A 26,396-nucleotide genomic window follows, 5' to 3' on the forward strand; every position below is an offset into this window, starting at 1 on the left:
GCGGCTCCCTGAGCTCCGAGTCGGAGCAGGCGTTCCCCGGCCTGCTCAGCAACCAGGTGACCCACCGCTAAAAGAGCGGGAAACTGGAGAGAAGCCCCGCCCCGAGCCCACCGTCATTCCCATGGAGAGCCTGACGCCTAGCAACCACCCGTCGCCTCTCTCCACTGTGTGTGTGAGAGAGTGAGTGAGTGAGTGAGTGAGTGAGTGAGTGAGTGAGTGAGTGTGTGTGTGTGAATGGTTCCAACCTCGAAAGTTGGGAAAGCGACGTGAAGATGCAGCTCTCTTTTGAACTATGACCACAGCCATCCCAGCTACCATCTCGATGCTGATGCCCCCTTCTCCGCTACAACCACCACCACCAACCCCACCATCAACCCCACCATCACCTCCACAAGCCCTAACCAAACCACCACCACCACCAGGTCCACAAGCCCTAACCAAACCACCACTGACCCCACCTCTACAAGTCCTGACCAAACAGAGACCAAACCACCACGCCCCATGGGACTGAGTGTGGACCAAGCCCTCTAATCCTCATCGTCAATTAGCGAACTCTAACCCCCTTCGAGGTGACTGCTACCAGAATTGAGGCAGCTATTACGCCCTTTTGGCTTGCAAAGGCTAGCTGCTAACACAGCTAACCGCTATCAGGGCTAAAGTTCAGCCAAGTTAACCTCTAGCGGAGCTAAAGGCTAGTCAAGCTAACCGCTAGCAGAGCTAAAGGCTAGCCCAGCTAAAGGATAGCCCAGCTAAAGGCTAGCCCAGCTTACCGCTCCCATTGGTCAAGATCTCCGGAGCCAACCGGAGCTTCTAGCACCTTCCCCCCCCCCCGCTCACCTTGAGTCTTTTTAATTCATCCGTTCTTTTTTAATGACGTTTCCCCGCGGCGGCCGGCGGCGTGTCGTCAGGTGCGGCGGTGTCATCCAGAGTGCGCCCGCTTTGAAGAGCGTCAATTAAAGGGAATCCGCCGGAGCGGGGAGCGCCGCGGTTCAAAGCCCCGTCCCGCCGAGACGCGGCGGCCCCCGGGACCCGAGGACGGCCGGCTCGCCGGCTCTGCTGGAGCTCCGCGAGGAGTGGACCGGATGGGCTCAGCTGTGGCAGTACTCCATTTTTTTTATTTTTTTATCTTACTCATTAGTTGAAAGTGCGTTTTTATTTTTCACAGCTCGTTGGAGATGTCTTCTGGTCAATTATTAAGTGCCGTTACCTTCATCTTATCCGTGTCCCCCACTCCTGCAGAAGTGTTTTAACGTGCCCACCGGAGCCTTATAGTTAATTTTTACCTTACAGTATTCTTTTTAGTCGATGTTCTTACTGAACATCGGGGCTCTAAGGCTATAAGAGTTTCATCACAGGTGACGACCATTGCGTGAAACCTGTTTAATTAATCAAAGTAGTTAATTTAAACGATCAGACTTTATTTATGGTGCCTTTCGTGCAAAACGGCTCTGCAAAGCGTTAATTAAAAAATTAAGAATAATAAAGAACATTACAAAAAGCTGAATCAAGACCCATGTGAGAGGTCGATTTGAAACAAATAAAATACGAGAATAAAGTTTTTTTTTATGATTAAGTTGATAAATATTGAGTCTATAACGAGATGGTGGCATTCTGGTGGCAAATGCTTTTTAAGTCGTGATGTGAAGCACATATTTCCGGAATGTTACAACAAGACCCCAAAATATGCAAAATCCCTTTATGGTGCTTTATGGTGTAAACTCTAAACACTCTGACACCCAATTAGTAACTTATTGTTAAAAGTCAGGGATTTTAGAGTTCTAGTTAGTCCTTTTAAACCTTGTTTTTTTGTACAAAGATGTGTGTAAATCATATTTTATTGTACATCTTTACTGGTGCTATAGCTGGTCCTCTGTTTTCTGAGGAGGCAGTGATCAGGCTGATTATCTGTTTACTTGCGGTGTACTTGAATGGAATGTAAGTAAACCTAAATGTGCTTTGTGTTAACTCAAATAAAGCTATGAGGCTATCCTGTTTGTCACTTACTTCACCTGTTGTTTCTAGTCGTGGATAACGTTTACCATCAGCTGTTAACGCAGTGACACCTTCCCTTAAGGTACAGGGAGACGTCCATAAAGGCTTAATGTGAAAGCAGTCTAACGAGGCAAAAAACAAGAAGAGAATATTCCCACATCTAGATCACTTTAGGACTAGCCCTGGTGGAAAGGAAAAATACTATTCATCTTAGATTTTTTTTTCACGAATGATAACCTTTCCTTATTATTTCTGGATGAATACAATTAGAGTAGATGAGATAAGATTGGTGCCCTTCAGAGAGGATTTAATTGCCCCACGCGTTCATCACAGAACATTTATTACACAGAGATCGTGTTACGATATAGCACATCAACGCACTCAACGGCCCATGCGTCAGCAAGTGATTTGTTGAGGACACAAACCGGTCATGTTGGTGCAGTTTTACTTGCAATTTATAATTCGGAGGTGCGTCATAATGGGAATGATAAACTTAACAACATTTTGAAACCCAATGAAGAGATTGCCTTTTTTAAAGATATAAATTCGAATTAGTTAACAGAAATGGAATCAGATCTCCATAACCATTCTCTTTCCTCTTTTTCATCTCATTCTTCCACTCTAATGGATTACAATTGCAACCTTAAATAATAGAGAGCTATCCTTTAAATATACGCATCTCTGGAGCCTCCCAGCAGTGCAGCAGTCACCTACAATAATACATTATTATGTAGGCTACTCTCAAAGACGAATGCTGCATAAAATAAAAATGTAAAGCAGCGCCATTAAAAGGTACAACACTGACCCCTTGTGGTCTCACACACACACACACACACACACACACACACACACACACACACACACACACACACACACACACACACACACACACACACGCACACGCACAGACACGCGCGCACACACACACACACACACGCGCAAGTATACACAAGTATTTTACTTTTTAGCTAGAGTTATTCATTTAATTTTAATATGTTGGAATAAAGGCAGTTCAATACGAATGTACAGTTGTTTTTTCTTATTACATTTCGTTTGCCTCATATAATTGCCTAAGTCATATTTTAAGGTTCATCTTGTATTTAGCGTCAAAAATGCCTAAGTAGGCAGATAGTGATTATGGAATGTAAAAAGCACTCTGATTGGCTTAGGATATAGCCAATTAGGCACAGTGAATTAGCAGCGTTAAGGGAGTAGCGTTAGGTTAGCTATGGCCGAACTCTAACTCATATTTTGGCCAAAATATGACTTATGCAATTATGCGAGGCAAACTATTTCTCGTTTGATACCTTTAAACCACAGTAAACCATCAGACCAGCACAAACTTGATAATCCCCCTTCTTTATCTTGATGCAAAGGTTTATGATAAGCATCAAGAAGTGCTTTAATTTAAACACATGTCAAGCAACAAAATATAAAAGTGAATGTTTAACAGAGGCATATTTACCAAATGGCCTTCTGCTTCATTTGTGTTTAAAGGGTAACTTGACTGGTGTTTAGCATACAACTCACCTTGTCTGCTCCCGTTTCACAACCCCTGTGTTAGACGATTATAGATCAAAACACTGGATCAGTTTCTCCCTGTCTGAACTGGTCTGAACCGGTCGGCTCATACCGGGGTATTGGCAGCAGGGGGGGATGTTTACAGTGAAGGCCAATTAGACCAACACTTCATGCCAGCAGAGACGGCCCCGTGCCCCATACATCTGGTGAATGGTGGTCATAAGTACAGTTGTTTCAGAGTCCGGGTGATTCCCCTTGTCTTTGTTCAGCCTCTCGCAGACGGCGGCTAGGGAGTGAATCCAGCTCGTCCCTGACTTTGAATCTATTGCCAACTGTTTTACAGAGACGTTTAAGGCCTTTGTCTTTAAGGGAGGACATGGGTTCTAATCATGGGTTTTAAAATGTATTATTTGTTACACAACACATGAAATAGAAATTAAAACACAATCTGCTATAAAAGCTGATTTTGATCTTAAAAGTCATCCTGGGGTCTTTCTTGGGTACCCTGACCTTCGTGAGCCATCCAGGGGCGTCGGCCTGGGAACGCCGTCTGAAGCTCCGGTACCCCGTCCCAGGTCGTTCTTAGGAACACAGGGGCCGCGTCCTGGAGCCGTTCCCTTTCTGAGGTCTCCCCGGCCCTAACCCTAACACCAAACCCTCACCGTGAAACCTAACCCTTAAACGTAAACCCAACACCAAACCCTCACCCTAAAACATATCCAACCGTGAAACCAAACCCTTAAACCCACCACAACCCTTGAACAAAACCCTAACCCTGCAAACAAACCCTGAAACCGAACCCAAATAGGAAACCATAAGCCTCTATCAAACACTAGCCAGGAGCCCCCTAGTTGCCATGCACCGCCCCTGCACCCCAGACAGTCAGTCTCTGGGAGTTTATTTGACAGATAACCTTCGCAGAGGTTCTGAATCTGTATCAAGGGTCTTTAAGCAGGCGGTCGTAAACATTAGAAACAGTCAGACAGCCACCATCGCTTGCTCCTTCTGCCACAGAAACACTCCCTATATGGATGTCCTTGTTTCAGGGACCACCAACTGTGCTGCTGGGCCAGGCTGGTCGTGGTGCGTGTGTCGGGTGTGTGTGTGTGTTCGTGTGTGTGTGTGAGAGAGAGAGAGAGAGAGAGAGAGAGAGAGAGAGAGAGAGAGAGAGAGAGAGAGAGAGAGAGAGAGAGAGAGAGAGAGAGAGAGAGAGAGAGAGAGAGAGAGAGAGAGAGAGAGAGAGATAAGGAGCAAGGGATACTTCAAGTTCATAGGCAAGATGGCTAACCCCCTTTAGGAGTGATGTACAATTATTTTATTTATAGGCAAAGATGGGGAATTCCAAGTAATAAAATTCAAATAATCTGCCTTTTCTCTGTCGGTGAAATAATGAAAAAACAGTGGATAACTTTACTGCTTGTTCTAACCCCTGACCCCAGAGTTAAGTTATGTGTCTGTGTCTGGGTTGTAAATGATGTGCAACGTCCTCTCCACAAACCCCCTCGCAGAACATCTGTGGTAAAAATATAAAAACACTATTTAATTTTTCCCGTTCTGAACACAGAATTCAGCCAGAATTCAAGTCCAGCTGTGACACCAGCGCCCCCAGAACCCCTCCAACAAACGGATCGTCTGAGGGCCGATGCCACCAGCTACAGGTCTCCCCCCCCACCCCCTTGCTCTCGGACACTTCGACAGAGGCTTTACGCCAAACGGCCGCAGAGCTCCGCTTCACGCCTTCCTGCCGTAACTCAACGTGAGGAACGGCCGCGACTTGTTGGGTTCGGAGCAGACCCCCATGAGCAGTGCCTACTTGCGCAATCCACCAGTGCTCACTCAGTGGCCAGGCCTGGTATTGCAGTTGCTTTAGCGGGCTGTGGACGGGTCCCTCAAATCATGGGGCCCGGAAGTAGATAGCCCCGTTCACTCCAATACAAGTGGGGAACAGGATTGTATCTCCGCAAATTTTCTCTGGATACCAATCAAAGGCTCATAATTATCTTTAGACCATGTACTATCAAAATGTAAGTTTTCTCTTTTCAAAACGCCACCTCTAGCGTTTTATTAGCCGGAGAAGTAGGGGTGGGCAGCTGAAAGGAGTCGTAGTGAAACAAATGTTGTTTCGGCCGGGCCTCCGAGAGGGCTCAGTGCACGTATAGTATCACATATAGTGAGGAATAATCGTGGGTGTTAGTAACTTATACTTTCATGGTCGGTAAACAATGCGACTGTGCTCGCTCAGACCTCTCGCTTATGATGCTACAATGCTAACAATGCTAGAGAACGACAATATTTCTACATCCGGTACGTCATGCACTAGGGCGTGGCTAGGCTCCCATGAAGCGGAAGCAATTCTGTCCTTGATGTTGCCCTGCGCCTCTGTTCAGTTTCCATAGGAATGAATGGGCGCCATGTTTCAATCCGGTGTCCATTCTTCATAGGTCCATGGTTTGGAGCGATGGCTTCCAGAACATTACTCAGGAAGGAAGGAAATATGGCAGCAACAAGCCGAGCCGAGGAGCGTTTGTTTGGACGGTGGTCGCTCACGACAAGCGGCGCTAAATCACGGTGACTGATGACGGGGGAGCGGTGCTGCAGGTCGGTCTTGTTATGAGAAAAGGGCCCAGCCGCACACGCACACACACACACACACGACTGATAACGTCCTCTGTAGTACTACATCATTACATGTTATTTACATATAAATCAACATTTATTTTCTTAATGGAATTTTCAGCAATTTCAGAAACGAAAGTGGAATGAAACAGCATGAGGTAAAATCTTTTTTTTTTATTACCATACAATTGTGGGATTAAGAAAAACCGTTGCAATTGAAAAAAGAAATTACCAAAAAAACAAAATGCTTAAATCATTGAATTGGCGTACATCAGAAAAAAATGTATTAATAATAATTAAAATGTCCCAACTAAATTATTAAGCCAAATCAGATTCAAGGACGAAAAATCAACATAAAAAAATACAAAAATTAAAAAGTAGAACGATTTACATTAGAGCGTTAGCTGTAGGATATAAATAACATGAAAAGTCGGAGGAAAGTTCTGTCTGTGCATTTTGTCGTGTAAATAAAGTTTATACTGAACCTTCGGTCATCGGACCACAATCAAAATTCCCGGTTTCTCCGGTAGATCCAGCTGTACATTAGGACACGACCCCTGGTTGTGAGGTCACCATACCCTAAAGTCCTTCAACCACGAAGGAGACACCGAGTCACACAACAACCACCACCACACACAGAATCCTACGTCTAGGGTCTCCGGACCCCACCCACGTCACCGCGGCCCGGGCTCCGCAAAGGCAACATTCACGGTCGCTCGCATGGGGGGGAGGGGGGTCCGCTACACGAGAGCACTTGTGGACCTCTGGAGGAGGGGGCGGAGGCAGATATAAGGAGGAGGAGCATGCACCGAGGACAGGAAGTGGGGCGGGATCGCACCGTAGTCACGACAACAACACGCACGGCACGCCACCGAAGAGAGTATAAAAACAGCCGTGGAACGGGGATGAAACGGAGGGGCACGCGACGCACACGACGAAGGCCGCTCTCTCCTCTCTAACGAGGAAAACAAATCTCTGTATGGGCCGAGGAAAGTAGAAGACTTAAGTTAATACACATGTAGCAAATACGTGGAGAGAGACGATAATCATACTGTACATACATGAGTCAGATCGTTAGTTCATGGGGAGCAGATTGTTGGTACGCAGTTGTAAAGAGTGTCGGTGGTGGAGGTGGAGGCGGTGGTGGTGTCGTCGTCGTCCGGGTGGTGTTTCGACAATGTCCTCGCTAGCCACCGGAAGTGTGTGTGTGTGAAGCGGGTCCCCAGAACCACGTGCTCCCCGTCCGCTGGGTTCCTGCAGGAGAGAGGAAGCGTTGAGGTTAGCGTTGGAGCGTTAGGCGTAGTCTGGTGTGACCGCCAGCCCAGCGTGATACCTCCCACTCCCCCGGATCGCTATGAACACACACTGCTTTCAAACCGGGCACCAGAAAAACAGTTAACCCTACGTTTAGAGAGAGAGAGACAGACACACACACACACACACACACACTTTTTTGTCAGTGATCTCCGTAGTGAAAAGTCCTCATTAATTGAGTTTACAACAACACAAGCCATTTAAAACGTGAACTTCCTCGCTTTTTTCCGAGGAACTAATTATGTTCTGGCTTTTCATCCACATTGCCGTCATCCTTGCTGCCCAGTTGGAACACAGCCCGACCCTCTCCTGATATCCCCAGGAATATCCCAGGTACAGTCAAGACAGCGGCGTCCTGTCTGTACAGGCTCCTCCACACCCTGCGCTGCACCGTGGCCGTCAGACAACACTTGGTGGTGAAATATGCTCATGTTGAGCAAATCTCCCCCAGCGCTGAACATCCTGTCCAACAGCGCCGCTTCCAGCCGTCTGCTGAGGTTCTACAGGACCGGTTAGTGGAGCGGGGTCATGCAGCATGTTGCTGTGGAGCTGGGAGGCCCGAGGTTCCAGGTGTGTGAGTGTGTGTGTTCCAGAGGGGAGAGAGAAGGGGGGGGGCGAGTTGGCTCGGCGATCCAGTAAATGACTTGTTCAGCGGGCCCCGAGGACCTCAGCGGGGTTCGAGCAGACGCCGACCCACCAGAAGCAGATCCATCAGTGTCGGCAGGCCTTCTGCCGGGGACCTCCCCCGGACCCAGTGCTCCCCTGGCCCAGCACCTCCCCCGGACGACTGGGGGCCAAGGTGGCCCAGAGCCAGGTGAGGGGCGATGGCCGCTATCAGGCCTGGTGGAGGGAGGAGAAGAGGAGGAGAGACTAGGGGAGAGGAGGAGAAGGTAGGGGAGAAGAGGGGACAGGAGGAGAGACTAGGGGAGAGGAGGAGAGACTAGGGGAGAGGAGGAGAGTGTAGGGGAGAGGAGGAGAGGAGGAGAGACTAGGGGAGAGGAGGAGAGACTAGGGGAGAGGAGGAGAGGGTAGGGGAGAAGAGGGGACAGGAGGAGAGACTAGGGGAGAGGAGGAGCGGAGGGGAGGAGAGACTAGGGAAGGGGAGGAGAGGAGGAGAGGGGATAGGAGGAGAGACTAGGAGAGAGGAGGAGAGGGGAGAGGAGGAGAGGCTATGGGAGAGGAGGAGAGAATGGGGAGGGGACAGGAGGAAGGAGAGGGTAGAGGACAGGAGGAGAGACTAGGGGAGAGGCGGGGGGGAGCGTTTAGGCTGCAGGCGGACTGAGAGGTCTAAAGATGGAGATGGATTGCCTGTACCAGTGAGCATGGTCTGTTGGCCACCCCTCCCCTCCCCCTCACCCCCCACATCCTCTGCGGTGGCCATGTCAACGCTCCTCCTCTCCTCTCTCAACAGCTCCTTATAAAAGACTCCCGGTTTACATTCCTCCCCTCCGTGCGCTGAGGTGCTCTGCGCTCAGTTTCAACTGAGAAGGACGACCGGTCCAGAACTCTGAACACGAGAGTTCATCTCAAGGAGTCTTTAGTTTTTCAGGAACCAAGACCCCATGGCCGGCGTCCTGGAGCCGTTCCCTTTCTGAGGTCAACCCTTACCCTGATCCTAAAACCAAACACTGAACCCTAAAACAAAACGCTAAAGCCCAACCCAACTTTAACCCTGGCACCAAACCCTCATTCTAAAACCAAACCCTAAAACCCAACCCTTAAACGTAAACCAAACACCGAAGGTGGTTCTGAACACGAGAGTCCGTCTCAAGGAGTCTGAGGCCTTTCCCTGAAAACCTCTGCACTCTCCAAAGCAATGGAGATCACTGGTTTCAGGTCTGTAACCTTTGAGGTCCCTGCGTGGCTCACAGCGGTCGCTACAGTAGTGTTCAACCGCTCCAGAACGGTCCTACACACCAGGACTGATCTGAGAACCTGATTTTCCTGCTCCATTTTCCGGTTCATTTTGCCGCCAATGAAAACAACTGGGCCCAGATTGACGATAAACCCGAAGGACACATCGTTTTCACAATGTGAAGACCCCCAGATGTCACTGAATTAGTGATGGGAAAACCTTTAAAGGGGTCCGACCGCAGAACCACTGAAACGGATCCAGGAATGAAAGCACCAGCATGGACACTAACCGCATACCTATGGAGGCAATTCGGAGCAGAAGTGTAATTCCGCCTAAACTGGTGTTATGTTCTGCATCGTACTAAAGGCTGAGGAATTCTCCTAATGCTCTTCAGTTGTCAGTTTGCCCCTCCACAGCTCAGCGGTGTCAAACAACCAGCCAGAGAGCAGAGCCATGGTTAGACTTATGATGGGAGGCGGCTGCAGAGTGATTGTGATTTCTTGGTTGATGAAGCGGGTGGGTGTATGGATGGATTGGGAGAAAGGACTGACGGACGGCTCCGGGGGAGAGGGTGGACGTGTGGACGGATGGAGGGATGAATTGGGAGGATGATGGCTGGTTGAGTGAAGGGTTTGGGGAGAAAGGGAGGATGGATGGATTGGGAGGGTCTTTCTTGGTGGCTTGCATTACTGTCTCTCAGGTGGAAGCCCTGCGACCGGGTTGGAGGTGAGGAGACTTGACATTGCAGTACATGATGCTCTGGGATCCATCGGAGACCGATGGCGGCTCATGAACGCAGGCCGCTGATTAACGGGTGGGAATGAGACACGTAGTTCATCAGTTCATCTCAACCCTCAACATGTTCACCGAACACAAAGTCAAACAAGAGAAGAGTCCCGTAAGTTAAACTCTCCCTCCCTGGAAAGGGATGAATACCACGTGATACAACTTCTTCTCCCTGGAGAGGTGAGCGCTTCCCAGAGCGTTCGTTACGAGCACCGAGTGCTCTGCGTTCTCCAATGAAAACAGGTGCATGGCCCAAAGCATGCAGGTCACCTGAAGGTCCACAGGAGTGAGAGATGGGAACGCTGGCTGGTGGACAGAGCTCCCCCTCCTGAACCAGAACCATGCACCCATAAACAACAATTCAGGAGAACATTTCTACTGTTGAAGGTGATTCAAGGTGAAAGTAAAACAGTTCCAGCAGCCTTTCAACAAACACACAAGCATCACTCACCATGGCTGGCTCTATCTGCCCAGGCTCCGGTCTTCAAAGAGAGTGACCTCGATCTGGATAGCCTCTAGTTAGGGAACATGGTTTGAAGCAGGGTTCAATATATCACCCCCTCCCCGCCCAAAACCACCCAAGAACACCCATAAAGTATGGCGTGTCATTTTGTACCACTGTAATAGTTTTGTTTTACTTGGTCAAGCGTGGAGTTTTATTTTTCTTCTCGGTACGTCCACAGATTGCATTAATCACCGTCTCCCTCGCTTGGCTACAATCACAGCTTGTACCGTTTGGCACAAACGCAAAACCCCGTTCTGATGGAAAACAAAGTATGAAAATACACAACACTTTGAGAACTCGGGGCCTCTCGAGCAGCCCCGAGAGAGTGGAGTGGGATGGATGGACCACGGTCCACCTTCTCCAAACATCCCTGAAGATGTTGGATGGAGATACGGTCCGGGGGAAGGTCACTGGAAGCAGGGCCAGCCTGCCTCCTTCCTCCTCCCTCCTACCTCCTGGCTGCGACCGGAGGAGCCACGGAGTATGGTTAGGATTACATCCGTGTTCTCTGGAATCATTTTAGTCCATAAATGCTTCATCCTGTGTGAGTCAACAACTCGCAAACGGAAGAGATCCGCGTGCTTGAATATGAACCACACTTTGTTGTTTCCTCCTAGGACGCCTGCTAAGGCCCCTCTTAAGTCTCCCTTAAGTCGTAGGTTTCATCCGTTACGAGGAATATCGCCGCTCTTCAAATGTGATTATGGGGGCATTCTGTGATTCACGCCAATCGTTAAAATACTTTGTTTTGTCGTTAAAGCCGTGGTTTGGGAAGAGTTCCACGTGGTTTACCAAAGCTTTTTCGAGAGTACTTTCTACTGGTGTGTCAGGCATCCCTTACTGGGCTGGTTCACACGTAACATCTGCAGTGGGAACTATGGTTTGTCTCATAAAGATCTGCCTGATATACTGGTCTTCAGCTGGGAGGGGTCTGCCTCATCTTTGGATGGACTTTAATTGGGCTTCTTAAAATGTCCCTCACATTATGAGTTATGAGTAGCCTTCTGCTGCACTAGAAGGTTTTCATTCAGCTGAGGTTTGTTGCTGAAATAGTTTTTAAGTGTTCTAGTGAAGGACTCGTGTCCATGTGACCATGAATACCTAACCTGCCTTTTTTTTTACTTTTGTACGGTGTTCAAAACGATATTAGGGTCAAACCTATTAGAGAAGCGCATTAAAAATAATACTATTTCTTTAAGATCTGAAATAATATATCTATAGTTCTATGAATAATCTCATTTGAATCATAACCAGATGGTTACTTTTCATAAGATCATTACTGAAAACTTTTGGACTCCAACAATATATGACCTTCAGGGTCGACGAACAGACCTCTGGTCAGAGTCGATAAGAAACTGATTGAGAGTCCAAACCTTTATCAATGCTTGTAAATCCAGCTGCCCTACCATCCCCTATCAAACCAGTGTAATGTAAAGGGGCTGCATTTATTTAGCCCTTTTCTAACCAGTGGCCACTCAAAGCGCTTCACAATACTGCCCAACATTCACACATTCATGCACACATTCACACACCGACGGCGGTGTCAACCACGCAAGGCGACAGCCAGCTCCTCAGGAGCAGTCAGGGTGAGGGCGTCTCGCTCAGGGACACCTCGACACTCCGCTAGGAGGAGCTAGGGGATCGAACTATCCACCTTCCGGTTACCAGCCCACCCGCTCTACTTCCTGAGCCACACGCCACCCCGTGTAATAATCAGCAGACCAGCTGATGGTGACGTTGAGAGAAGGGGGGGGCCTCAGCTGCCTCCAGTTTCAGCCCTGCTCTGCGTCCCATAACACCTTATTGTCTGCCCAGTTGCAACTAAATGTGATGTTGACTCAACACCCCCCAACCACCACTGTGCACGCACGCACGCGCACGCACACACACACACACCCCTAGCAGATGCTATGGATTACATACACTACTTATCTAACGTGTTATTACTGCGTTTCCCTTCATTACCGCCTGGTTTTCCTGTAAGCACTGGCCTGATGCGGCTGCCCATTTTTCCAGCCAGCGCTCCGGGGGGGGGGGGGGGGGGGTGAGTGTGTGTGTTTGAGAATTAACAAAAAAATCCCATTTTCCTGCAGGCTCACTGGGTAAACCCAGAGTTTCCCTTCCTGCGTCGTATTCAGGACATATTTCCCGTTCCCGGCTCTGATTAGTGACGGGAAATTGGATTTTAGATTGTGTGGATCCATCAAAATGATCCTTCTAAAATCCATTTGATTGGTCCAAAAATGCTGCTGATTCACTGGCCTCATTGGCTATATCCTAAGCCAATCGGAGTGCTTCTTACATTCCATAATCACCATCTGCCTGAGTCATCTATTTGACTTTCTGGAATTTGACACTAAATACAAGACAAATCTGTGCTATGAGACTAACGATATATAGCTCCCACTGTAGGAGGCTTACATTGTTTTACCTCCAATCACAGAAAATTGACACTTACTAGTAGCTTCCTTCTTTTGCATCACATATTATTTTACATCCAAATCAACCCTGTCTCAGATGAAGATACTTCAGAAGCACGGAATCCCCATCCTCACATGAATCCTGTTTCCCCCCCACAGCTAAACAAATCCAAACCGCCCCACCGACCTCCTCCCCCATCCTGAATCCATAACCCTGATTGAGAGCGAGTTCCCTCGGAAGCAGCTGGAACGAGTGAAGGAGGAACCACAGCAGCCCCCACAACAACAACAGCAGCAGCAGCAGCCCCCACAACAACAACAACCACAACAACAGAAGACCAGGGCTTTGTGTACTGAGGACGGAAGGATACGACTCGCAGCCCTCTCTCGATGGGGTCCGTGAGCAGGAGGCCCCGGGGGGCGTAGATCTTGTCATTCTGCTCCTGGATGTACTTGGCAATCTTCTTCAGGACCTGCAGGCGAGGACAGGGAAACGTTTGCTCTTAATATCATTTCATTTCCCATGGATACTGACTCTGCACAAACACACACACACACACGAGGATAAAACTAATAGCAGACATGTCAGGAAGCTGAATGTGTGATTCCTAACTTTGCCTCTGCGCTAGTATTTTCCAGCCCGTCCCTCTCTCCCACACACAGGGCCAAAGATATTAAACTACTTGTTGTTTTGGTTAAGTGTCCTGTTCCGACAGACAGCAGTTCATTCATAGCTAGAGGATACACGACGGGACAGGGTCATGTTATAGAGAGCACACGCAGGCAGAAACGATAAAACACAAGTATTCACTCGCTGACTTCACCAAAACGCCTATTATGTGAGAACTCACGTCACATTTACATTAACATTTAGGGCATTTAGCAGACGCTTTCATCCAAAGCGACTTACAATAAGTCCATTTGTCAGAAGAAGGAGAAACAATACATCCCCGTCGGTACATAATGGATGTGCATAAACAAAGTGCCAAGCACTAACAATTGCTGTAACAACGATAGCTAGGATAAGATTCTACACAATGCTAAGTACTTTTTTTTAAGTGCCAGGACGTACAACATACAAAAAGTGCGTAATAGTGATGGGAGGGGGTGGCTATGCAGAGTCTCGGTGGACTCTGAACTAGTGAGTCACATACCTTCACCTTAATGTCATCAGGTAAACGGGAAACCTAGGCATGCGAGGGAACGGACGCAAGCAAGTACCGACTGGATTCCATTTAAAAACTAAAGCTCATCTCACTTTCAGACCGCGCCGGCCTGCCAATGCGCCTGGCAGAAAAGGGTTATTTAAATTGCCTTTAAATGGTTGCCTTGTTTTGACACGAGTGAACCTCCGCCTTTAAGACATTGAGAGTATGATATGAGAATTACAGTTGTACATGAATACGATTATGGTTGTGGCTATGAGAACTGCCAGGCCAAGAAAAAGGCTGCATATGGGATCCATCAGACTTGATAGCAGTTACTGCCTTTTGTACTGGAATGGCCTCAATCAGCAAAGATCGATTCATCAGAAGCATGTTGAGAAAACACTTTCAATTTATTTCTCATAAATGTGAATGATTTCAACAGTAAGAATGCAGTCTGTTCTGAATCCAGGAGCTCATGGTGTTAAATCATCATCACATTCAAAACAAGCTACCACCAGGTCTCTAGGACAACTTAAAGCAGTGAGTTTTAAATCACTGCTATATTCATCAATGTATGATACAAACGTACATACCAGGCGTGTCCTTGTATCACCATTTAGTTTAATGCAATCAACACTGGGCAACCGTTGATTTTTAAACAGCCAAGTCCATATGGCAGTGCAGCTTTTGGATTGGGTCAACTCCACAGAGACGCTACAGACACAAACAATACACTCAAGTAAGTGCTATGTTCAAACGGCCTGCCAAACCAGCTGCCTGTCAGAGCCGTCAAACTCAGGATTCCTGCTCCACCATGGTTTAGCCTTCCTCTGCTCCTCTGCAGAGGGTCCGGCCCGCTCGGAGAAGGACGTCCAGAGGAATGCACGCGGGGCAGAACACAGGAGAATGCATTCCAGCGCTCTGCTTTCAATGTCTTGTAGTTGGGTAATAAAGTCTCCTGGCAAACCTCCGGAGCCAACAGAGTTTCCATAAGGATGGATTACCGACCCTTCGCAATTCCTCCCTGAGAAAGTCTTTCCACACAGTTTCATAATGAAAGACGAGGGCTTACAGCAAGGGACAGGACGGCTACTAAACTCACATCCCATAGAACGTGACACGCTGCAGTGTACCACACATGGAGCACGTACAGCAGTCTCCTACTTACTTTACCTTATCAACCTACATCAAACACCCATGTCCGACACAACCTACATCTAGCACTTATTGTATGTTGCATGTGCTGGCACTTGATGTACACACTTATTGTATGTTGTACATCCTGGCACTTAATGTACGCCCTTATTGTATGTTGTACATCCTGGCACTTAATGTACGCCCTTATTGTATGTTGTACGTCCTGGCAATTAAAAATAGTACTTAGTATTGTGTAGCATCTTATTGTATCTATCTTTGTTGTATACAGGGAATGCATTACCCTAGTGATTCTAACTGCTTGGCACTTGGTTCTATGAGCATCCTTACTGTACCAACAGTGATATATTGCTTCCCTTTCTTCTGACAAGTGTACTTATTGTAAGTCACTTTGGATAAAAGCGTCTGCTAAATGCCTTAAATGTAAATGTAAATCAACGACATGAACCATCAGCTGAAAGAGTGCAGTCCTGAACCCTGGCAGGTTCAGTGCTTTCATCATTCAGTCCGACCCATCTGCCTCATGGCGACCAGAAGAGGAGACACGTCTACTGTTCTAGTAGACGACGCCAGGAGAGGTCAGGACTCGCGACACACGTCGTTTACCTTTACTGACGTCGTTCAAAAGTACAAATCCATACGTCAGGACCACCACACCTGTGCACTGAATCATGTGCGCAGCGTGTGGATGAGCCCAAAGGGGCCGATGGTAAAGTTCAGACGCGGATAAATCAGGGCTCTTTGTACGGGTTTAAGGAGGCTGTAAAACGTGTTGATTTACAGCGCAGTGCTTTCTCATATCTACTGGACTGCAGGTTCTGCACCACGCTCCAGTGATCTCCACCGTCGGTGGTCTTCACTGTGCCATACCTCCCAGTGTACCAGGTATGTTAGTGTACTGTACCATGTATATTGGTGTATCAGGTATGTTAGTGTACTGTACCATGTATATTAGTGTACCATGTATATTGGTGTATCAGGTATGTTAGTGTACTGTACCATGTATATTAGTGTACCATGTATATTGGTGTATCAGGTATGTTAGTGTACTGTACCATGTATATTAGTGTACCAGGTATATTAGTGTATCAGGTATGTTAGTGTGCTGTACCATGTATATTAGTGTACCAGGTATATTAGTGTATCAGGTATGTTAGTGTGCTGTACCATGTAAATTAATGTATCAGGTATATTAGTGTACCAGGTATATTAGTGTACAGTGTATTAGTGTACCGGGTATATTCGCATATCCGGTATATTAGTGTACCGGGTATATTAGTGTACCATGTATAATTGGCGTACCAATGGTCAACAGATACAACAAGGAGTTTTCTGGAGCTAAACCTAGAATTTGCTCTCAACATTTTTCTTCAATATTTTGTTTATCTCAAATGAAAGCGCCTAATGGAGCGGGGGATGTCGTTTGCTTGTTTTGGTAGACAAACTGTGCTTAGAGACAAAATATTCCTACGCCATGGTTCAGAATATAAACCAGTTGGCAGGTATCCGGCCATGAAATCATCTTCAGGTGCGGACGTGCATGAGTTGGAGACCCACAAACAAGACAAAGGAAGAGCAACAGAGATGGGAGATCGCTATCTGCATCTGCGTAATGTAAACTCACCTTTCGGAACAATTGCTCAAGGTTCATGGAAATGTTTTGTTTAGAGAAATGTTCTGTTATTGCAGCATGTCGTCGGGCGGTGATGGATTGCACTGAACTGAAAGCAGCGATCCTGACCCTGCCGACCTTGTATGTCCTGAACGTTCACAGCCTCCCTGCAGGCTGCTGTTGAGTTCTGTTAAATATGATACATGCTGATTGACATCGGAATATTACTGCCAACTGGGTCATATATGCTGAACCATTAGCTTAGGGATATTTTGTCTCAAAGCACAGTTTGTCTTTGTTCTGCTCAGTCATTTGAAATAAACTAAATATTGAAAAATAATTCTACAACCAATTCTAGGTTTAGCTCTAGAAAACCCCTGGTTGTATCTGTTGAACAATACTAGTTTCTAATGGTCCACTAGTTATACATGGTATACTAGTGTCTCATGGTGCACCAGTTGTACTAGTGTCTCATGGTCCACCAGTTGCACATGGTATACTAGTGTCTCATGGTCCACCAGTTGCACATGGTATACTAGTGTCTCATGGTGCACCAGTTGTACATGGTATACTAGTGTCTCATGGTCCACCAGTTATACATGGTATACTAGTGTCTCATGGTGCACCAGTTGTACATGGTATACTAGTGTCTCATGGTCCACCAGTTGTACATGCTATACTATTGTCTCATGGTCCACCAGTTATACATGGTATACTAGTGTCTCCTGTGTGTGTCTTATCTCGTAAAGAAGCCATAAGGATGGATGAAGGATGGAGGATGCTTCTGTCTCGGCATGGATGAAGGGGCCCAGAGGACAGAGGTTGGGGACCATTGTGTTAATCGTCCGAAAAGGGTGTGTCCGGTGTGTCTGAGGGTGTGGGGGCCTACCTCCTCTAGTGGGTCTCCATGCAGAGGAACATGGTGTGTCTGAGGGTGTGGGGGCCTACCTTCTCGTAGTGGGTCTCCATGCAGAGGAAGACGGTGTAGGCGGTGAGGCAGGCCAGACATCCCTCCAGGTACGACTGCCCCCCCAGCTTCTCCGCCTCGGCGTACAGGTTGTTGAGCGTGCGCACCGTCTCCTCAAACTGCGTCTTGTCGATCTGGAACCCAGAACACCCCAGACATGAGGACTCGTACCGACAACCCCTTGGGGCTGCAGGAAGGCATTTGAGGTGGCAGGAGATGGCTTAATATAAAGTAGAGTTGTTCCGATACCAATACCAGCATCGATATCTGTACCGATACCATCATCAGTATCGGTCCCGATACCCTCTAGCTTATTTACCACAGAAATTGCAGACCGGAAGTGAACCAACTATACATTGCTGTCACTGTAAGAGAATCCTTCAATAAGAACAAGTGCTATTAGTAGTTACAATGCTAGATGCTGTATCGTGTATATACTCTGTATCAGCCCATACTGAAAATGGTATCGGAACATCTCTAATAGATTATAGGCAAAGGTTTCTTATACACAATGCAGTGTAATGCTTGCTGTCCACAAGCAAACTACTGCTAACGACTTCCCTGGGACTTTGACAAGGACTGCAGAGTTAAAACAATGTGTGCGCACGCGGTTGTAACAGTGTCGGGTCCCAAGACATTGGGCCAACACTGGGGTCGAGCTTCAAAGGGCTGTTCACCCTCCAATCAATCAAAGGCGGGGAGTAAATCAAAAGGGAAGGTATTCCGTCCCGCCCAAATAACTGCGTAAATTCTCGGATTCAATAATTACGAGATAAACGAGCTGGCAGCCTTTCCCCCCGCACATGTAATCTTTCAAATGGAGAACAAACCGGAGAATTTTTCCCCCCATGATACTCTACTACTAATAATTTGGATGCTCAGCCCAGATTTCCACACATGTTTCATCTTAACACCCGGGCCACGTTCAAACAACCAACATCCAATGGTAAACCTCAACCGTTTCCAGTTATCTGGAAACGCTCGCTGCTTGTGCAAAAGTACACTCCAGCCCCTTGAGTTTCCCGGTGGCTGTGCACACTGATGGCTTTTAAACCATCCATCTTGAGGGATTGAGGATTGAGAGCAATCCAGTCCTGGGTTAAGGCCAGAGTGAAACGGGGAGAATAAGAGTAAAAAATAGCAAAAGGAGACAGAGAAAGAATGCTAGGAAACAACAATCCTATTGTTGCTCAACCAAGGATCTACTTTTTATTATGAACTTCACCTCAGCTGACCTTTGTGGATTGACTTATCATTGAGCGGATATTATCAAATAACCGGCCCATGCCAGACCATTTAATCAATATCTACCCAGGCTAGGCCGGCTGCGCCTTCAGCGGCAGTGATATGTGAGACCAGCATTGGTGGTCACGTGACCGCATCCCCAGCCTAGAACAGAGGAATGTGGAGGCACCGTCTGCCAACTAGCAGCCTGTCATCAGGCACCTTCAGCAAGACCTTAACCATCAAGAACACAACCTGCACCTCCACCTTCCCCATCAACCAGCACTGTCTCCGTCTCCACCCGCACCAGCCAAACCACCACCTCCTCCATCAGAACCCCCTTAACCACCTCCATCCCTAAGACCTCCACCACCATCACCACTAGCCTCCACCACCGCCATAACTTAGACTTCAACCATCCCCAACTCCACCACCCCTATCACAACCAACCTCCACCACCCCCATAACTTAGACGTTAACCATCGCCATCACAACCACAAACGCAACCATCTCTACAGCCGATACCACAACCACCACCTGTTCCACCAGTACCCAGCCCACCGCCACCAAAACCGCCGCCATCTCCACCAGCACGGCGACCATGTCCACACTACTGCACCGACTCCCCCCCCATCCCCCTGTACTGTGAGGGAGGACCACAGCCCTGCTGAATCCCAGCCCGTCCGCGGTCCCACGTCCCGTGCCCGCCGTCGAGGTCCTTTGTTCTGCTCCGTTTCCCCTCAATTTGGAGGCAAATAAAGTGGAGCATGTCTGTTGGCCCGAGCCGGTTTCCATTACGTGTGTGCAGGTCCCCCGGGCTTGCCCAGCACTCCCCTGCTGCTGCTGCTGCTCTCTGGATCCGAGCTGAGAGAAGGATGAGCAGGCCTCTCAGACGTCTTCCTCCCAGGGCTCGATCCATTAGGTGAAATGACTTGGTGTAAATGATGTGGTAGTACAGTATGAATTATGCTGTCGTTAGGCTGCCACGAGTCATTCGTCTCTACGTGGGAGTGAGAGTCAGGGAAATGAAATGAGCAGAGGAAAAGCTGGAAGAGGCTGGGAGAAACTAAATAACTTTTTCACCTGTCTTCACTTTGCATTTTCTCCCCCCCCCCCCAGTATGTTAGTTTTTATGTTAAATAGATTAACAGTTTGGCCCATCCTTGGCCCCGTTCTCCGTGTTCTAGCAGGCCAGAGCTTAAAACCATATAATAAGATATTAAGTCAGATGTTGGAATCACAAGCGTAGCCACAAAAATAACATAAATAACTTTCCACAAAAACAAGTCTAACAACAGCGTCTTGGCAGGACACCACATAGTTGATCAACTTCGCTTGCAGCCATCATAAAAGAAGGTTTTATGATGGCTGGGCATTGCAGCCGCTGGGTTCCCAGGGGAATGTGTTCACCCAGCTGAAACCAATGTGTGTTTGTGCCGGGCACGATGCAGCCATACATGGGGACAGCGGAGTGTGACGGAGACCACCCCATCAAGGGGGAAGTGGCGTGCAGCCCACCGAACACTGGCCTCCCCTCTGACCTTGGGCATACGTTGCTCCATGCAGCCCTCTGTCCCCCCCCCACCCTCGCTCTCTCTCCAGCGCTCAGCTGGCCTGCTCTCTAACGTGGCCCAGAGCCTGCTGCCTCTCCAGGGCAGTCCCCTCCGCTCCTCCACTCCTCTGCTCCCCGGCCCCATCATTAACAGAGCGGGCCAAAGCAACCGGGCCCAGACCACCAGGTTCAGCTGAGGACAGCGGGCTTCTCAACCCATGTGTACTGGGATATGGGATCAGACGCGAAGTCTGGTGGTAGCCCAGGTGGAGGTACTGAGATATGAGTTCAGAAGCAGTCTAGTGGTAGCCCAGGTGGAGGTACTGAGATATGAGTTCAGAAGCAGTCTAGTGGTAGCCCAGGTGGAGGTACTCAGATATGTGTTTATAAGCAGTCTAGTTGTAGCCCAGGTGGAGGTACTGAGATATGAGTTCAGAAATAGTCTAGTTGTAGTCAAGGTGGAGGTACTCAGATATGGGTTTAGAAGCTGTCTAGTTGTAGTCAAGGTGGAGGTGCTCGGAATGGGTTTAGAAGCTGTCTAGTAGTTTATCTCTAAATGGGTCTATGGCTCACCTGGCGAGTAAGTCTTTTGCCTTTTTAGGCACGTTTAAACATGTAAATATTGCAACTCCCCAGTGTAGGACAAGCTTCCTGCCATGCGTGATGCATTGTGATTGTGTCTGACTAGCAGGTGGCTTGATAATTTCTTTGGTAGGTGCATAACAAAACAGGGAACAAAGGCATAACGCCGCCCCTTGTAGTTTCTGGATTCGGGCCCAGGCTCTGAGCCATCTCACCCAGAGGTTCTGCTGTAACATAGTCATAGGCCTGCTGGATCAGAGGTTCCGATATAACATAGTAGGCCTGCTGGATCAGGAGTTCTGCTATAACATAGTAGGACTGCTGGGTCCAAGATAAGATCAGACATTACTCGCCAGCTGACTTAAGACTTGTGTCTCAAGCCATCTGAGCCTTGAGACTTGACAATGCATTGCTTGGGATAGATACATGCATACTAGCAATTGCAGCCCACATTCAAATTAATTAGTATGAATTTCACTTTTGAATATCGTATGGTGTAAGCACTTACAGTGGGCCTTTCAAGCTTTCTATAAGAAAAGCACTGGATTTTAAATAAATCCTGCCTGTTGCTTATGAGTCTGAGGCCAAGGCATTAAATGCCACACAACATATAGAAAAATACCTCTAACTCTAAACGTCCCCTCTTCTTCGAGCCACTCAGGTTTTGGCACCCTTAGCGCGTGAGGTGAGTTTCAAACCAGCTTCCTTACCCGGGTCTCCAGCTCGGAGGGGAACTTGGTCTGGAACTGGCACACGGTGCCGTTGGTGTAGTCTCTCTGGATGAACACCTTGGCAGCCACGGCCGCCTGCTGCCCAAGGTCTTGCAGGCTGTGTGTCTGGAGATAGAGGGGGAGGCACAGCAGATTCAATCAGCCCTGCAATGACACGCTGCCGGGGGGGGGAGGCGATGGGAGTCAGAACGCGGGGGTGCGGAGCCTCAGAGGTGGGTAGGATAAACAGACGCAGCCACCCCATCGGTTACCTCATAAGACACGAGGGATTTAGTTTTCCATGGCTTCTTTCTAGACGAAATCTCTAAACCTTTTCGTGATTACTTTTGAAACGTTGTTAAGATAAGATCATCCTTATTGATCCCAGATGGGTCATTTGCATTACCCACCGACTACAGCCCGGATGACTCATTAGAGACGTAATCAATGCAAGAGCTATAAAAAGCAGAGTTCACACACGCTATACTACAATGAACACTACAAGAGTATATTAATCTGGACTGGTACATTGATTCAGCGACTAATGATGACAACGTTGTCAAAGATGACCACTTTTGTCACAGGTGATTGGGGTGTGCATTATGTCCACATCAACTTTGAATTTATATTAATATAATCGATGCAACACACTACACCATCTTATAATTCATACCCTCAGATGCCTTGCCTTCTATTATCCAACACATCTTTGGATATCAATAAAGATTAATTGATTGGATTGCATTATGATAGGACTGTTTAATAACGACTCAATACTGTGTCTGCTCCCTCTCATTTAATGGAAATTATGTCTAAATAAATTTTAACTTGAGGTCTATTACACTTTGTATTATTTTATTCCATGCTCTTAACATTCATGTGAATTTAATTTAAAAAAAAAAAAAAAAACATGACAGCTACATACATTACAAGCTATATTAAATGAAGAGGTCATTCAACCATTGCAAAAACGAAACCACATACACTACAATGTATGCTATTTCCATTGAACTTCCATCCTTTATTGTATCGGACATGCAACACTGTCACCTGATCCTTTCACAAGGACGACCAGCCAAAAGCATCTCTTATCACATAGGGTATGTAATGATCACATAGAGTATGTAATGTAATATCTTCATTCTACATCCTGTACGGATGTATTGTTTAAACGCTACCTCTTTTTTGTGCAATGAAATACAGAAATAGACACACTGATATATGCAACTAATTTGAACTATATCCTAATTACGACCATAGATTACCTCATCACCATATATCAAAATAACCGATATAATATTTTTGCCTAGTTTGATATCCAGTATTCCAGTAGTTTGTTTGTATCATGGATGGCACATTCCTTTATATCAACGACGTTGACAAACCCATTATGTATGAAACCTTACAAATAAAACATTAGAAAATAAAAACATTATGATGATTAGTTTCAATGAACGAGAACTGTTAGCCAAGACCTCAATCCCTCCAACATGTATATCTAACAAGAAACCACGCAAACTACCTTGTGACGCAAGGCATTCAGTATTTTAATGAACTATAGACTGAGTCTTCAGTATTCGAATGCAGTATTAAACGACATGTCTTCAGCATTGTAATGTATAATCAACAATGTGTCTTCAGTATTTTAATGCAGTATTAACCCATCTGTGTCTCATCCTAACATCCGGGACCGACCCCTACTGTCCCCACAGGCTCATCCATCAGTCCCTCTATCAGACCTAATCCTCACCACTCAACCCTGACACCACAGCGTGACATCTGGGACACGATCTGGATGTCAGACGTGGATGAATTTAAGGAGAAAAACAGAAACATTCACGAAGGCTCGTCAGACGAAGCTAAGGCGAAGCTAACGGAGGCTAACGATGTCGCGCCGATCCTCCGACATAACATCCGAACTAAAGCACTACCGAATGAACTACTCGTTTTTACGGTTTTATTTTTGGACACTATGTTGTGTGGTACAGACATATTATGCTCGTATTCGGGGATGTTTGTCTCACCTCTGCCATGTTGACAGCACTGTGTTTATCTTCCGCTAGTAGCAGCTGCTAGCCTGTGCCGCTCTGCAAACCGTCCGGGGGGAAGGAAACATTCTTTCCGGCATCGACCGTTCCCACTTCCACAAGTGGGAAACAAAAAAGGACTTTCACTGTCCTTGCCCTTTAGTTCCTTTCAATGTTGTTGTAATAGGTTACAGTGGTCCATCCATTACGAAAGGAAAGGAAATGAACAAATGATCAACTTGATTACGATGATTAATAATAATCGTATCATTACGATGATACGATTATTTCCATAGAATCATACTGATTGGGATCCATGTCCATAATTATGGGTGGATAGGAGTGTTAGCCTGAGGGCCCATATCAGGCGACCATTATTTCCTTTCCCTTTTGTAACTGGTAGCCTAAAAGAGGTTTGGAAAGTACAAAGAACACACTTTCTTTGACTATCCAACCGCAACCACTTGATTCAAGTTTATTAACTACTATTAACAACCAACAGTCCTTTTATAAATCAGTCCTTTTATCAACCAGACAGCGAAAGAACCAACAGGAACCATTGCTTATAAGACAATCTGTTTTAGACCTAATATCTAGACAAATATACAAATATAGTGCCATAACAGTATTTTGATCTTAATGTTTCTCCTTCATGCATATTCTCTACAAGCCGAGATATAGAGAAAAAATATATTCCACATTAATGGTCAGTCAGTGGGAACTAAAAGTCTGACAGCCATTTTCTTCAGAATAGATCCACTCTTACCTCCATATAAATTTGTCGCGCTGAACCACTGTTTATGCCCCTTTTGGGGATTTGAAACAACCCAAAACAATGCTACCATACTGCTGTAACAGAAAGGCCTCCACTTTCCCTGAAGAGGGGCAGTGTTTACTGGGCAGCGCTCTCTCTGCCTCTGAGCCGCAGATTGTGGCCAGAAGTGGTCGTTTAGCGGGCTGTGTTCTAGTGTTCCATTAGTGCGCGGGCCCAGCAGTAAAACCATTGTCCTGGGCTGTTAACCGCCATGTGTTGTAAATGAAGGACCCAAATGGTGCTCATTAGTGCTTCTCTCCCACACCGGCCATCACACACACACACACACACACACGCACACACACACACACACACACACACACACACACAAACACACAGATGCACCCACACACCCGCACACATACACACACACGCCTCCACGCATGCACACGCACCCATGCACACAAACATGCTCACACGCATGCACGCACATACACGTCTTTACAGGCCCCCCCTTTCACCCTCCTCCTGCCAGGAGACAAAACACTGCAAAACGGCTGTATTATTTTGTTTTAGCTTTTTCGTTTCTATAGATCGACCGCAATTACCCTCTTGTAATCCCGGCCGACCCACGGCCAACTCTGTGAAATGGAATTCCTCGCAGGCAGCTCGTTCCCACTGCCAGACTGAGCATGCACCGACTCCTGAGGGCCAATCAAAACCTTCCCTTTTAACCTCGCCGGTTATGACTACCTACCTACCTTGCTTGTAGGCACTAGGCAGACTGGGAGGGCAGGTTCAGCGCTTCCACAGACTTGGCAGACAACAAGGCCCGGTCTCACTTCATGTTTTAGTACAGGCCTTAATTCACCATAATGAGGAAAGCGGCCGCGTTAATTCAGCACATGATTAACGAGGGACGTGTTTCTAAACCAGGTGGAGGATGTAGGCCTGTGTTTTTTTTTTTTATGGTGCACCAATTCATCCGAAGTGCTACGGACTTGTGTAGGTCTTTGGAGAGCCCATGAGGTGTGATTAATACAGTCATAACCGTCTGGAGAGCGAAAGATAAAGGCTCTAGCATCAGGGGCCATAATTCAAATAATAACCTAGGGATAGGGGTCGTGTGAGCCAGCGCCCATGTCCCGCCTTGATGTCTCCACAGACAGGGAACGCCTTTGTCCAGACAGGGAATCACTCCAACCACTCCAGTCCCAGACTAGTCCTTACAAGCCACCCTTACAAAACAGCCTCCATTACAACCAAACCTCGGTTCAGTACCGTTTTAAAGAGCCTTTTTGAGGGTGCCTCTCACTCTTCTCACATTTTCCCTTGACAGATGCACATACAATAGGGGTAAAGTTTTTTGTTCAGGGCCTGAACACAAACATTTCCTGTTTTGCGTTTCAAAGGCTTTTCAAAGGTATCGGCGAGTCAAGTTTCAACACTGGGAAGCCGTCTGGGTTTAGCCCTGAAGACGCGGCTTGTTCCTCAAACCCACACCATGAAGTCGGTGGGCCGGAATAGAACAGGAGAGCTCCAGTCTAAACAAGCAGAGAGCCGCGGTTCTGACCTCTGCTCTTATGAAGTGCTCTGAGAGTCTTGTTCTGCAATGCTTAGAAAACCACCGCTGTGCTGTCCAGGAATGGTCTGCAG

At 47.2% G+C, this 26,396-nt stretch overlaps 2 protein-coding genes across 2 annotated transcripts in view; one reads left to right on the forward strand and one right to left on the reverse strand.

The window, feature by feature from the left end:
• The window catches only part of loxl2b (lysyl oxidase-like 2b), a 38,236-nt gene extending 36,276 nt beyond the window's left edge, over window positions 1-1,960 (forward strand). Inside the window, exon 14 of the mRNA XM_084468524.1 lies at window positions 1-1,960. Coding sequence (XP_084324650.1) covers window positions 1-71 — 71 coding nt within the window. The 3' untranslated portion in view covers window positions 72-1,960.
• A 4,329-nt stretch (window positions 1,961-6,289) lies between these two features.
• On the reverse strand, window positions 6,290-24,066 carry golga7 (golgin A7). The gene is made up of 6 exons (XM_084467793.1): window positions 23,984-24,066; window positions 21,960-22,085; window positions 17,873-18,025; window positions 13,381-13,482; window positions 10,536-10,588; window positions 6,290-7,383 (listed from the first exon to the last, which is right to left on the reverse strand). Exons 1-5 carry the CDS (start codon window positions 23,990-23,992, stop codon window positions 10,547-10,549), a joined length of 432 nt encoding a protein of 143 aa, XP_084323919.1. The 5' UTR covers window positions 23,993-24,066; the 3' UTR covers window positions 6,290-7,383; window positions 10,536-10,546.
• Between the last annotated feature and the right edge of the window lie 2,330 nt (window positions 24,067-26,396).

This window comes from Micromesistius poutassou (genome assembly GCF_964030765.1).
Source record: "Micromesistius poutassou genome assembly, chromosome: 5".
Classification (NCBI taxonomy): domain Eukaryota; kingdom Metazoa; phylum Chordata; class Actinopteri; order Gadiformes; family Gadidae; genus Micromesistius; species Micromesistius poutassou.

What these genes read in the sequence shown, in the direction of transcription:
- golga7 (XM_084467793.1), bottom strand. An exon ending in TGGAGACCCACTACGAGAAG is followed by an intron (nt 13,483 to 17,872) that starts GTAGGCCCCCAC and finishes CCTCGCCTGCAG; the next exon opens with GTCCTGAAGAAGATTGCCAA. An exon ending in TCGAGAGAGGGCTGCGAGTC is followed by an intron (nt 10,589 to 13,380) that starts GTATCCTTCCGT and finishes GAGGCTATCCAG; the next exon opens with ATCGAGGTCACTCTCTTTGA.